At 49.4% G+C, this 15,052-nt stretch overlaps 1 protein-coding gene across 2 annotated transcripts in view; it reads right to left on the bottom strand.

The window, feature by feature from the left end:
• btbd11b (BTB (POZ) domain containing 11b) overlaps positions 1–15,052 on the bottom strand; it is a 152,379-nt gene that overhangs the window by 10,381 nt on the left and 126,946 nt on the right. The window contains exons 8-12 of one of the 2 annotated variants that reach the window (XM_041796343.1): positions 10,519–10,620; positions 9,754–9,847; positions 9,455–9,590; positions 3,443–3,663; positions 322–500 (exon numbers count right to left, since the gene is read on the bottom strand). In XM_041796343.1, coding sequence (XP_041652277.1) covers positions 322–500; positions 3,443–3,663; positions 9,455–9,590; positions 9,754–9,847; positions 10,519–10,620 — 732 coding nt within the window. The remainder of the gene's footprint in view (positions 1–321; positions 501–3,442; positions 3,664–9,454; positions 9,591–9,753; positions 9,848–10,518; positions 10,621–15,052) is intronic. The other variant, XM_041796344.1, reaches the window with a different exon arrangement.

The following is a 15,052-nucleotide window of genomic DNA, read 5'->3' on the forward strand; positions in this document are numbered from 1 at the left end:
CCCTACTGGCAACAGGAAGTGACACAATTTCTTTATTGGAGAGCAATTTGTTGTCTCGCCATTCCACAGGAAGTCACTGTAACTTTATATGAAACTTCTGATTTGCATCAAGTCTCACACTGTTAGGATCTGCCCCTACATATTTAAATGTTTTTTACATTTCACATGATAAAGATCAGTCATGCTGCAGCACACAGCCGTCACTTACACCCACTTATTCCCACACTCCTGTGACTGAGACACCCCCGACATGCAGCCCTAGCTTTGACTGCTCTTCTATAATGATCCCATGTTAAACTGACCCCGTGAACCTCGCCGTACCTTGCTGGCTCTGAGGATCTGGAACATGAGCGGCAGGCCGTGTGTGATGAGCTCCTCGGTGTACTCCTCCTCCTCGATACAGCTGAACTCTTTGAGCAGACCCTGGATCAGAGGCCGCCGGTGCTGACCGAAACAGGTCCGCAGAGACTCCAGCCAGGTGTGGAGGGTCCAGGGAACACCTGAGACCAGGACACAGAGGTGAACCACAGAAACACACCAAGGCTGAGTCCATAGAGACTGGTATTTTAGAAAACAGAGCTTTTCCTGCTCTGTTGTTCATGACATCCTGTCTATGCTGCGTTCTGTGAGGGATTCAAAGCATTTATATTCAGGGATTCTCCATCCGTCCTTCATCAGGCTCTACTGGAGGACTCTTTCTGTGGTGGGTTGCAGATGTTCAGTACTGGGACACATCAGGAAATGATGAGAACAGACTCCAGGATGAGGGACTGCTATAACAGAGGGGCGTGTTGTAAAGGATGTTTGGATCTCCTCTCCATGCTGCATGTTAAAGAGCATGCTCAAACACGCCTGTGTCCACATTAAAAACTAAAAACGCTCCGTTACACGCTGTAAAGATCCCGCCAGGTCAGCATTAGTCCGTCCTTCACTGTGAAGCAGCTCGCTCACAGACCACGCCCTTGTCTTACCTGCAATTTCCACATACAATGTCTGCTCCGCGCATTGAAGCACCGGGGGTTTGCTACGACTGAAGGTGAGTGACCTCGCCTCTGGAAACAGTGGCGGCTGGTGCATTTTACTTCGGGGGGGGGGGGCTACAACAAAAATCCCAGTTTGATATGTAATGTAAGTGAGGCACATCGACAGATGTTACTACACTGAGAGTTCAGTTACAGTAGTTTGACTTTCTTACATCTGCTTTTGTTTGGCTGGTGAACAAATATTAAAATAAGATGGCTTTTATAAAGTCATCAACAGCTAACTCTGATCACAGTCAACTTAAATGTTTAACTCAGCACACATGATCAACTCAGTACATGACAAAACTATGTTAAAGAGCTGATTGGATGTTTATTTTAAATAGAAATATTTATAAAAGGCCTAAGGTGGCAGTAGTCGCTGCTTTAATAGAGACTGTTAGAGTAAAAACACAAAACTATTACTGATTGGTTGATTTGCTTACTTATGAGTTAATATGCCTCAGTGTAGTTTCTCCCTCTGTCACAGCTTTGCTGCTTCATCCTGATATCTGACCGCTCAGGTCCAAGCTCTTTAATCCTTTACTCTCTGCTGCCACCTGTTGGTGAGTGGTTAGTGGTAATCCCTTCAGGGGTGCAGTCATGTTGCGCTCACAGAGCTCCCATCTCTTGTATTGAAGAGGAGCGAATGCTCACGCGTAGGTTATAACGGCGGTCTATGGAGGGCTGTGGGCGCAGGAGCCCAGCGCCCCAGGGAGGAAATGAGTGAACAGGAAGTAAAACAAACACATAGACATTTGTGATCTACTGATTTATTGCACATTATAGATTTAAATCTCCTAATAGATCATCTTTATACAGTCATGATAGAGTATATCTATATTCGTATAAATTTATTGATGTTTAAAGCAAATGTTTAAAAAATTTATTCAATGATCTTAAGATCTGTCCTCTCTTTGTGGAGGGGGAGCGGCACCCTAGCGCCCCCTATTGACCAGCCGCCACTGGTCTAGAGTGCAGACTATTCCAGTGGGCAGAATTCATGCAGGAATAGTACGTCAGCAGCGGACTATTCTACCTTTAGGGGTTAATTTATCATCCTGTCTGGTATACGTCCATGATGTTATTGTTTCCTCCACTGGTTGAGTACATTAGGAAGTTAAAAGGTTCATGTTTGCTTAAAGGATCTGTGGTTTTATGTAAAATTCTTTGGCTAAATATCCCCAAAAGTTAACTCTTCCTTGTCAATGGCGCCGCTGTAGCTTTGTGACCCCCTGACCTCTCGGTGACCTTTACTTTCACTGCAGGATGAGACGTAATGTTGATATAGTGATGATCAGGAGTCCGAGCATTTTGCTGTACTTTCAAAGAACCAGATATTCTATGCTTGTGACTTCCTGTTTGGAGCTTTCTGATCGACGGGCAGTGGCCGTTGCTGAAAATAGACCTGCAGCGTATCTCGAATGAAGCGGCGCAGAGTGGCGCTCCAGGGATGCTATGGGAATGCTCTGATAGACTAGAAGGGGGCGATTTGCTCCACGGAATGATTCGCCGGCGGATCACAGTGCGGGCGCTGTACGTGGAAATTGGAGGTTAGAATATCTCCCAACCTTGCTCTTTAACGACCATTTCATTTCATTGATCTCTTTCTTTTTAAGGTTTTAGGGCTGATTCCTGGTCTGTCAGGTACCACTGCCTCTGGAGGATGGATGAAAATCATGCAAGAGCAGCAGCTTTGACGAGTAACTGCATGTAGAAAAGGATTTTTATGACACTTTTAAAAACAAATACAGCAATAATAGTCTGTGAATTACTGCAGACTGCTGTGTTCTGTTCTCTAACACAGCGGTTCTCACGGGTCTGGCCTCAGGACCCACCAGTCCGGCTTACGACTGATTAAGACCCAAGTTTCCAAAAAATTTTCAACGACGCATAATTAGTTAATTGGATAAGTTTGGAGCATGATTGGACCAAAATACCTGCTATAAAAAAAGAAAGGGACAAAACTGACAAACTTTATACCCTCTTCCCCATCATTATGTGTCATTTTTAGCAAATTTTACAGAAAACTTGTAAAATTCCTTCATTATCATGGGAAAAGTCGGCATTTACTGCAAGAAGAGGAGATAAGTAAGTTGAAATATTGATCAAATATTTAAATCGATCCAGTTTCACAGTGAAACAGGGTAAAATAACAGGTATCAATGCATGTCCAATAAGGACTTCAAGACTTTTAGTCATGTAGTCATGACCCACTGAAAACTGCTCCGCGACCCACTTTTGGGTCCCAACCCACCAGTTGAGAACCACTGCTCTAACACATAAACATGTAAAAGGTTTCTAACACCTTCCCCCTGGAGGGAGTTTAACTAAAGAGGACCTAAACATGTTCGTAGAGCCTCAGAGTCCACAGGTACCCAGCTACACGTGGACCTGAGGACTGAGGATGTTCTCAGACTGACCGAGGCTCCGGATGTCGATGGTGATGTCCACGTGGCCGTGCTCGGAGCTGTGGTACATGGCTTCTTTCAGAGCTTTGAGCTTGGCCTTCCCGCTGCGGATCAGGTCGATCTGAGACGAACTCCTCCCCTCCAGCCCCGAACCTTCAGCCAAAATCTCCTCCAGCGATAAAACGTCCCCCTTCCCTTTCTCTGTGTGGGACAGCAGCTTCCGGAACACGTTTCTGCAAAAATCACAGTCACAAAAACACAAATTTAATTTCCCTGCACGGTCTGTGCCTCTGCTTTATTGCCTCTTATTGTCTGGGATGGTGCCTTCAGTGTAATCCTGTCACTGGTGGGCTCAGGTGTTCATGTTTGTTCGGTGTCTGAGTCACTGCTGAAGAGGAACTATCTGGAGCGGACCGTCTCACTGCTTTAATTGTTTTTGCTGCAGAAAGCTCCGTTTTAATGAACAACCATGTCTGATAAAATGTGAACTGCACACAAAAAAGGAAGAATCCTGAGGGCAGAAGCATTGCATGCAAACACGCACGAGTGTTTGTGAGGCTGCAGACGAAGGAGTGCTGATTTACGGAGAAGCTGCTGGATAAATTAGCTTTAATGTAAAGAAGAGAAAAAGAACCGCCTTTAAACCAACTTTAAACCAACTCCACCTTTTCTCACATTATCACACAACAAAAGTTTCAATCAAACAAACAGAGGAATAATAGAAGAGTGACTCATGATAAGAAACAGCACAACTCACTGACTTTAAAACCACGTCTGAGAGGACAAGACGTGAAAAATCATCCTGTCAGACGGACTGTTTCACATATGCAGGGCATCATGGGATCAATTTCACGTCTATGTTGGCATCACCCCACAGCTGCTGTTTAGAGGGACAGGACCTTTATAGAGGGTTTACTGGACAGACCCTGTTTAGGAGGGACAGAACCTTTATAGAGGGTTTACTGGACAGACCCTGTTTAGAGGGACAGGACCTTTATAGAGGGTTTACTGGACAGACCCTGTTTAGGAGGGACAGAACCTTTATAGAGGGTTTACTGGACAGACCCTGTTTAGAGGGACAGACCTTTATAGAGGGTTTACTGGACAGACCCTGTTTAGAGGGACAGACCGTTATAGAGGGTTTACTGGACAGACCCTGTTTAGGAGGGACAGAACCTTTATAGAGGGTTTACTGGACAGACCCTGTTTAGAGGGACAAGACCTTTATAGAGGGTTTACTGGACAGACCCTGTTTAGAGGGACAGGACCTTTATAGAGGGTTTACTGGACAGACCCTGTTTAGGAGGGACAGGACCTTTATAGAGGGTTTACTGGACAGACCCTGTTTAGAGGGACAGGACCTTTATAGAGGGTTTACTGGACAGACCCTGTTTAGAGGGACAGACCTTTATAGAGGGTTTACTGGACAGACCCTGTTTAGAGGGACAGACCTTTATAGAGGGTTTACTGGACAGACCCTGTTTAGAGGGACAGGACCTTTATAGAGGGTTTACTGGACAGACCCTGTTTAGGAGGGACAGAACCTTTATAGAGGGTTTACTGGACAGACCCTGTTTAGGAGGGACAGAACCTTTATAGAGGGTTTACTGGACAGACCCTGTTTAGAGGGACAGACCTTTATAGAGGGTTTACTGGACAGACCCTGTTTAGAGGGACAGACCTTTATAGAGGGTTTACTGGACAGACCCTGTTTAGAGGGACACGACCGTTATAGAGGGTTTACAGGACAGACCCTCTATAGAGCGACACACCTTTATTGAGGGTTTACTGGACAGACCCTGTTTAGAGGGACAGACCTTTATAGAGGGTTTACTGGACAGACCCTGTTTAGAGGGACAAGACCTTTATAGAGGGTTTACTGGACAGACCCTGTTTAGAGGGACAGACCTTTATAGAGGGTTTACTGGACAGACCCTGTTTAGAGGGACAGAACCTTTATAGAGGGTTTACTGGACAGACCCTGTTTAGAGGGACAGGACCTTTATAGAGGGTTTACTGGACAGACCCTGTTTAGGAGGGACAGAACCTTTATAGAGGGTTTACTGGACAGACCCTGTTTAGAAGGGACAGAACCTTTATAGAGGGTTTACTGGACAGACCCTGTTTAGAAGGGACAGAACCTTTATAGAGGGTTTACTGGACAGACCCTGTTTAGAGGGACAGACCTTTATAGAGGGTTTACTGGACAGACCCTGTTTAGAGGGACAGACCTTTATAGAGGGTTTACTGGACAGACCCTGTTTAGAGGGACAGACCTTTATAGAGGGTTTACTGGACAGACCCTGTTTAGAGGGAACGAGCGTTATAGAGGGTTTACTGGACCGACCCTGTTTAGAGGACAGACCTTTATAGAGGGTTTACTGGACAGACCCTGTTTAGAGGACAGACCTTTATAGAGGGTTTACTGGACAGACCCTGTTTAGAGGACAGACCATTATAGAGGGTTTACTGGACAGACCCTGTTTAGAGGGACAGACCTTTATAGAGGGTTTACTGGACAGACCCTGTTTAGAGGGACAGACCTTTATAGAGGGTTTACTGGACAGACCCTGTTTAGAGGGACAGACCTTTATAGAGGGTTTACTGGACAGACCCTGTTTAGAGGGACAGACCTTTATAGAGGGTTTACTGGACAGACCCTGTTTAGAGGGACAGACCTTTATAGAGGGTTTACTGGACAGACCCTGTTTAGAGGGACAAGACCTTTATAGAGGGTTTACTGGACAGACCCTATTTAGAGGGACAGAACCTTTATAGAGGGTTTACTGGACAGACCCTGTTTAGGAGGGACAGGACCTTTATAGAGGGTTTACTGGACAGACCCTGTTTAGGAGGGACAGGACCTTTATAGGGTTTACTGGACAGACCCTGTTTAGGAGGGACAGGACCTTTATAGAGGGTTTACTGGACAGACCCTGTTTAGAGGGACAGACCTTTATAGAGGGTTTACTGGACAGACCCTGTTTAGAGGGACAAGACCTTTATAGAGGGTTTACTGGACAGACCCTGTTTAGGAGGGACAGAACCTTTATAGGGTTTACTGGACAGACCCTGTTTAGAGGGACAGGACCTTTATAGAGGGTTTACTGGACAGACCCTGTTTAGAGGGACAGACCTTTATAGAGGGTTTACTGGACAGACCCTGTTTAGAGGGACAGGACCTTTATAGAGGGTTTACTGGACAGACCCTGTTTAGAGGGACAGAACCTTTATAGAGGGTTTACTGGACAGACCCTGTTTAGGAGGGACAGGACCTTTATAGAGGGTTTACTGGACAGACCCTGTTTAGAGGGACAGGACCTTTATAGAGGGTTTACTGGACAGACCCTGTTTAGAGGGACAGAACCTTTATAGAGGGTTTACTGGACAGACCCTGTTTAGAGTGACAGAACCATTATAGAGGGTTTACTGGACAGACCCTGTTTAGAGGACAGAACCTTTATAGAGGTTTACTGGACAGACCCTGTTTAGAGGACAGAACCTTTATAGAGGGTTTACTGGACAGACCCTGTTTAGGAGGGACAGGACCTTTATAGAGGGTTTACTGGACAGACCCTGTTTAGAGGGACAGGACCTTTATAGAGGGTTTACTGGACAGACCCTGTTTAGAGGGACAGACCTTTATAGAGGGTTTACTGGACAGACCCTGTTTAGAGGGACAGGACCTTTATAGAGGGTTTACTGGACAGACCCTGTAGAGCAGGACTGTTCACTGTCAGTGGAGCCAGCTGGTGAATTAGACTCTGACTAAAGTGGGTCAGGAGAGCTCAGACATCAACGGCTGAACCATGCCACAGTAGTACAGCATGCTTTAAGGCAGGGGTTCTCAACCTTAGGGTCGCGACCCCATTGGGGGTTGCGGGACACTGAGAGGGGGTCTCCAGATACCTTAACCCTTTACCTACTGAGCCGGTGCTGTGTTTTATATGTCCAGAGTGTTATTATCATTACTCTTCGAAGTTTGTCCGATCAGAAAAATTCCAGCGGTGTTGGAAAGCTGAGAATTGTGGGCATGCGCACATATATGGTTCATTACGGTACTCTCAACCATATGACGTCGGCATTCATAGTGAAACACCAGAAATATTGCAAGACCGCTACACAGTCAACACTGTAACTCCTCCAAAGTTCGCTCAATCTAAAAAATTCCAACACTGACAGAGAGCTGAGAATCTGTGCTTTCCTGCAATGTATGATGTGTGGTATATATATTACGGTAATGTCGAACAGCACCGCGAAAACGGCAGCTTTGGCAGAAGACGAGTGAGAAAGGAGAGTGAAGGAAGAGAGTAAAAGGAGAGAGAGTGAGAGTGGTGTTTAGTTTTCTAAAAATAGTGTTAGTGGCATTTGTGTGTGTCTGTCATGTGCAATAACAATATGTTACTGAGAATGTTGTATTTGCACTAATTGTCTCCTATGTATATAGTTATCTTTTACACACCCAGAGTCCTAGACTCCAGAAATGACTGCTGATTGTTCTAAACATGTATAGGTTCACATTTCAAATGTCAAATCAAAACTTCATGAGCAATAACAACATTTCTTGTCATAACAGCCATGAAAAACAAATCTGTTTTTGTGTTTTTCTCCTTTTAAACTGCTGACAATTCCATTTGATGAGCAATAATCATTAACCAGATGTTGAAAAGTCAAGTTCAAGTACTCCTGGGAAAAGGGACCAAAGCTCTCAGACTTAGGGCATTTCCTGACTATTTTACAGCCACAATAACAAAATATGTCCAATTGCCATTTTTACACTCAGTAGGTAAAGGGTTAAAAAAACTAAGAACATTTTTGAATTACACTGCTGCCACTTTACACCGATTACACCTGATTTTAACACATTTTTTTTATCACTTTTCTCCACCAATTTTACCCATTTTAACAAATCTTTGCAAATTAAAACCCATTTTCTGTCAGTTTTAAACCCTTTCTACCACTTTTTTAGCCACATCTCCCTATTTGATATGCCTATTTTTGCCAGTTTAACCCATTTCTGACTATTTCTGCCTCAGTTAACCTTTTTAGCCAGTTTATATCAATTTTCATCCCATTTCACCAAATTTCCACCTATTTTTGCCACTTCAACTCCATTTCAGCCATTTTTGAATCCCTTTTTCTAACTGTATATGCACATTTTAGCTACTTTAACCCCTTTTCACCATCTTTTTGGTTATTTTTTTGCCACTTTTGTATAATCTTTTGGCATTTCTAACCCATTTCTGCTACTTTTAAAATCTAATTACACCACCTTTCCCACCATTTCTTGCCATTATTAACCCATTTTAGCTGTTTTTACCTCTGCCAAGGAGGTTAAAGACCAGGTGGGTTTGTTCATTTGTTAGTTTGTTAGCAACATAACTCAAAAAGTCATGGACGGATTTTTATGACATGTTCAGGAAATGTCAAAATTGGCATAAGGAAGAACTGATTAGATTTTGGGACTGATCCGGATCACCATCTGGATCCAGGAATCTTTTAAAGGACTCTTTACTATTGGGAGATAGGGCTAATGGCAGAGGTCTGCACTCTCTGAGTGCTTTTCTAGTTTTTAACATATTTTAGTTCTGTTTCCAACAAAAGGATTTACATTTTTAAGAGGTCTACTTACTACACAAATGAACTAAAATGTGTTTCTTTGATCGGAGTGGTTATTATTCAGATTAAATATAAAATACCACAGCTTAACTTTATAATGGACCAGGATTTTGCTGGCCCCCAGTTTGGCTGGGCCCCAGAAAGCTCTCCCATCTTTCCCCCCTGATAGACGGCCTTGTCTCCACATGACTATTCTAGAATGTGCATGGTTGTGTTCAACCACCTTCAGGTCCAGTGGGGGTCCTCCGTCTCTGGCACCTTTATTTTGGGGTTGGGGCTGAAAAGGTTGAGGACCTCTGCTTTTATGTACAGACATGGATTTGTTTTCTTCTGTTTGTGCATAAATCAGACTAAAATGAAGCCGATCTTCCTGACTGAGCAGGATTTTCTGTTCTTGTTTCCTACCTGTGCCCGTGAGCTGCTGCCAGGCTGTACGAGTTCATGTCTCCCTGCGGCGCCGTGGAGATGCCGTTACGGTACATGGTTCCCACCATGGGGTCGGCCCCGCGCTCCAGCAGCAGACTCACCAGCTCAAAGTTACCTGTGCGTGAAAATCAGAGCGTCAGAGAGAGAGTGTCAGAGTGCATGCCTCCACTGGCTCTCAGCTCTTATTATGAGCTCTGATAGATGGACAGCTCCTGTGGTCAGTCTGCTTCAGAGCAGTGACACCAGGAGGGGGGTCGCGTCACGCTGGGTCTCTGTACCTGCAGCTGCCGCCAGCTGCAGCGGGGTCTCTGTGTAGTTCTCCATCCCATCCTGCAGGGAGCCCTCCACGTTGGCTTTGGCGTCCAGCAGCAGCTGCAGGAGGGAGGATGAGAGAGAGGGAGAGAGGGAGAGAGAGAGAGAGAGAGAGAGAGAGAGAGAGAGAGAGAGGGGGGTGAGGAGTCAGATCGGTCTGTTTGATCATGAACTCATCTGTTTCTGCAGAAACTCAAACATTTGAAAGTGCATCAGTCTGTGGCTGAGATGAAGCTTCTACTACGTTTGTGTGAGTGATGCTACCTGGTCTGCTGCTCTCATTGTTGCTGGTTGTATCCGAGGCAGTCTGACCTCTGACCTGTTTGATATTAATAGTCCAACATCATGGGACTCCAGCGTGATTGGTAGCACTAATATTGACACCATTTGGACAATATTTTTTTTGTGACTGGGCTTAAATCTTGATGTGTGGCCAGCTTAGGTTTTATTTTTTCCTGCATTTGTCCTCTGGTTTTCCAGAGATGTTTTAAAGTGTCTTCTGGAAGGATCAGCAAAGCTCTTGTGTAACACAGCTTTCTAAAACTGAAATGATTTACTGCAGTTCTATCTCATAATAAATCTGAGAGGTAAGCATAAAGAGAGAGAAAAGAGGAGAAAACTCTTGGTGAGGAACCGCCATGGTCACCACATTAATGACAGAAATGATGACAGTGACAACCAACCATGAGCTGAAGCACAACCACAGGTCAGGGAGGAGAGGGCGTCACTACCTGCACCACGGGCACATGTCCGTGTAACACGGCGAAAGTGAGGGGCGTCGCCTGCCGCGTTTCAGGAAAGACTGAGGGATGCTTGTGCACTGAGTTTGGCACCTGGGGAGGGGACACAGGTGGGTGGGGGGGCGGGTGGGAGGGAGGAAGAGAGATATGAAGCCATTAACACAAGCACATGGCTGATAGAGCAGACGGAGAGCAGCAGAGGGGGGGAGGGGGATGATTCACCCTGGGTCTGCTGAGGTACACATCTGTTTATAACGAAAACCAGGAACTGGTCTGGTCTTTACTCATCTGATCCTGATGGTTGATTCACAGCTGTCCCCCCTCAAAGCCCTCAAAGCCTCTCTACAGCTGGCCTCTGTGCAGCTGGCCTCTCTACAGCTGGCTTCTGTGCAGCTGGCCTCTCTACAGCTGGCCTCCGTGCAGCTGGCCTCTCTGCAGCTGGCCTCTGTGCAGCTGGTCTCTCTACAGCTGGCCTCTCTGCAGATTGCTTCTGTGCAGCTGGCCTCTCTACAGCTGGCCTCCGTGCAGCTGGCCTCTCTACAGCTAGCCTCTCTGCAGCTGGCCTCTGTGCAGCTGGCCTCCGTGCAGCTGGCCTCTCTACAGCTAGCCTCTCTGCAGCTGGCCTCTGTGCAGCTGGCCTCTGTGCAGCTGGCCTCTCTACAGCTGGCCTCTCTGCAGCTGGCCTCTCTACAGCTGGCCTCTGTGCAGCTGGCCTCTCTACAGCTAGCCTCTCTACAGCTAGCCTCTCTACAGCTGGCCTCTCTACAGCTGGCCTCTCTGCAGGTGGCCTCTCTACAGCTGGCCTCTCTACAGCTAGTCTCTCTACAGCTGGCCTCTCTACAGCTAGCCTCTCTACAGCTAGCCTCTCTACAGCTGGCCTCTGTGCAGCTGGCCTCCGTGCAGCTGGCCTCTCTACAGCTGGCCTCTCTGCAGCTTGCCTCTCTACAGCTAGCCTCTCTAAAGCTGGCCTCTCTACAGCTAGCCTCATTACAGCTGGCCTCTCTACAGCTAGCCTCTCTACAGCTGGTCTCTATACAGCTGGCCTCTCTACAGCTGGCCTCTGTGCAGCTGGCCTCTCTACAGCTGGCCTCTGTGCAGCTGGCCTCTCTACAGCTGGCCTCCGTGCAGCTGGCCTCTCTACAGCTGGCCTCTGTGCAGCTGGTCTCTCTACAGCTGGCCTCCGTGCAGCTGGCCTCTCTACAGCTGGCCTCTCTGCAGCTGGTCTCTCTACAGCTGGCCTCTCTACAGCTAGCCTCTCTGCAGCTGGCCTCCGTGCAGCTGGCCTCTCTGCAGCTGGCCTCCGTGCAGCTGGCCTCTCTACAGCTGGCCTCTCTACAGCTGGCCTCTCTGCAGCTGGCCACTCTACAGCTGGCCTCTCTACAGCTGGCCTCTCTACAGCTAGCCTCTCTACAGCTGGCCTCTCTACAGCTAGCCTCTCTACAGCTAGCCTCTCTACAGCTGGCCTCTGTGCAGCTGGCCTCCGTGCAGCTGGCCTCTCTACAGCTGGCCTCTCTGCAGCTGGCCTCTCTGCAGCTGGCCTCTCTACAGCCTCTGTGCAGCCTCTCTACAGCTAGCCTCATTACAGCTGGTCTCTACAGCTAGCCTCTCTACAGCTAGCCTCTCTAGAGCTGGCCTCCCCTCATCTGGCCTCTCTACCGCTAGCCTCTAGACAGCTGGCCTCTGCAGCTGGCCTCTGTGCAGCTGGCCTCTCTACAGCTAGCCTCTCTACAGCTGGCCTCTCTACAGCTGTCCTCTCTACAGCTGGCCCTTTCTGCAGCTGGCCTCTCTACAGCTGGCCTCTGTGCAGCTGGCCTCTGTGCAGCTGGCCTCTCTACAGCTAGCCTCTCTACAGCTGGCCTCTCTACAGCTGGCCTCTGTGCAGCTGGCCTCTCTACAGCTAGCCTCTCTACAGCTGGCCCATCACAGCTGGCCTCTGTGCAGCTGGCCTCTCTACAGCTAGCCTCTCTACAGCTGGGCTCTCTACAGCTAGCCTCTCTACAGCTGGCCTCTCTACAGCTGGCCTCTCTGCAGGTGGCCTCTCTACAGCTGGCCTCTCTACAGCTAGCCTCTCTACAGCTGGCCTCTCTACAGCTGGCCTCTCTGCAGGTGGCCTCTCTACAGCTGGCCTCTCTACAGCTAGCCTCTCTACAGCTGGCCTCTCTACAGCTGGCCTCTCTGCAGCTAGCCTCTCTACAGCTGGCCTCAGTGCAGCTGGCCTCAGTGCAGCTGGCCTCTCTACAGCTGGCCTCTGTGCAGCTGGCCTCTCTACAGCTAGCCTCTCTACAGCTGGCCTCTCTGCAGCTAGCCTCTCTACAGCTGGTCTCTCTACAGCTAGCCTCTCTACAGCTGGTCTCTATACAGCTGGCCTCTCTACAGCTGGCCTCTCTGCATCTGGCCTCTCTACAGCTGGCCTCTCTACAGCTGGCCTCTCTACAGCTGGCATCTGTGCAGCTGGCCGCTCTACAGCTGGCCTCTCTACAGCTGGTCTCTCTACAGCTAGCCTCTCTACAGCTGGCTTCCACGCAGCTGGCCTCTCTACAGCTAGCCTCTCTACAGCTGGCCTCTGCAGCTGGCCTCTGTGCAGCTGGCCTCTCTACAGCTAGCCTCTCTACAGCTGGCCTCTCTACAGCTGTCCTCTCTACAGCTTGCCCTTTCTGCAGCTGGCCTCTCTACAGCTGGCCTCTGTGTAGCTGGCCTCTGTGCAGCTGGCCTCTCTACAGCTAGCCTCTCTACAGCTGGCCTCTCTACAGCTGGCCTCTGTGCAGCTGGCCTCTCTACAGCTAGCCTCTCTACAGCTGGCCCATCACAGCTGGCCTCTGTGCAGCTGGCCTCTCTACAGCTAGCCTCTCTACAGCTGGGCTCTCTACAGCTAGCCTCTCTACAGCTGGCCTCTCTACAGCTGGCCTCTCTGCAGGTGGCCTCTCTACAGCTGGCCTCTCTACAGCTAGCCTCTCTACAGCTGGCCTCTCTACAGCTGGCCTCTCTACAGCTAGCCTCTCTACAGCTGGCCTCCGTGCAGCTGGCCTCCGTGCAGCTGGCCTCTCTACAGCTGGCCTCTGTGCAGCTGGCCTCTCTACAGCTAGCCTCTCTACAGCTGGCCTCTCTGCAGCTAGCCTCTCTACAGCTGGTCTCTCTACAGCTAGCCTCTCTACAGCTGGTCTCTATACAGCTGGCCTCTCTACAGCTGGCCTCTCTGCATCTGGCCTCTCTACAGCTGGCCTCTCTACAGCTGGCCTCTCTACAGCTGGCATCTGTGCAGCTGGCCTCTCTACAGCTGGCCTCTCTACAGCTGGTCTCTCTACAGCTAGCCTCTCTACAGCTAGCCTCTCTACAGCTGGCCTCCACGCAGCTGGCCTCTCTACAGCTGGCCTCTCTGCAGCTTGCCTCTCTACAGCTAGCCTCTCTAAAGCTGGCCTCTCTACAGCTAGCCTCATTACAGCTGGCCTCTCTACAGCTAGCCTCTCTACAGCTGGTCTCTATACAGCTGGCCTCTCTACAGCTGGCCTCTGTGCAGCTGGCCTCTCTACAGCTGGCCTCTGTGCAGCTGGCCTCTCTACAGCTGGCCTCCGTGCAGCTGGCCTCTCTACAGCTGGCCTCTCTACAGCTGGCCTCTGTGCAGCTGGTCTCTCTACAGCTGGCCTCCGTGCAGCTGGCCTCTCTACAGCTGGCCTCTCTGCAGCTGGTCTCTCTACAGCTGGCCTCTCTGCAGCTGGCCTCCGTGCAGCTGGCCTCTCTGCAGCTGGCCTCCGTGCAGCTGGCCTCTCTACAGCTGGCCTCTCTACAGCTGGCCTCTCTGCAGCTGGCCTCTCTACAGCTGGCCTCTCTACAGCTGGCCTCTCTACAGCTAGCCTCTCTACAGCTGGCCTCTCTACAGCTAGCCTCTCTACAGCTAGCCTCTCTACAGCTGGCCTCTGTGCAGCTGGCCTCCGTGCAGCTGGCCTCTCTACAGCTGGCCTCTCTGCAGCTGGCCTCTCTGCAGCTGGCCTCTCTACAGCTGGCCTCTGTGCAGCTGGCCTCTCTACAGCTAGCCTCATTACAGCTGGTCTCTCTACAGCTAGCCTCTCTACAGCTAGCCTCTCTACAGCTGGCCTCCACGCAGCTGGCCTCTCTACAGCTAGCCTCTCTACAGCTGGCCTCTGCAGCTGGCCTCTGTGCAGCTGGCCTCTCTACAGCTAGCCTCTCTACAGCTGGCCTCTCTACAGCTGTCCTCTCTACAGCTGGCCCTTTCTGCAGCTGGCCTCTCTACAGCTGGCCTCTGTGCAGCTGGCCTCTGTGCAGCTGGCCTCTCTACAGCTAGCCTCTCTACAGCTGGCCTCTCTACAGCTGGCCTCTGTGCAGCTGGCCTCTCTACAGCTAGCCTCTCTACAGCTGGCCCATCACAGCTGGCCTCTGTGCAGCTGGCCTCTCTACAGCTAGCCTCTCTACAGCTGGGCTCTCTACAGCTAGCCTCTCTACAGCTGGCCTCTCTACAGCTGGCCTCTCTGCAGGTGGCCTCTCTACAGCTGGCCTCTCTACAGCTAGCCTC

The sequence above is a fragment of the Cheilinus undulatus genome, linkage group 9 (genome assembly GCF_018320785.1).
Source record: "Cheilinus undulatus linkage group 9, ASM1832078v1, whole genome shotgun sequence".
NCBI classification, from domain to species: Eukaryota; Metazoa; Chordata; class Actinopteri; order Labriformes; family Labridae; genus Cheilinus; species Cheilinus undulatus.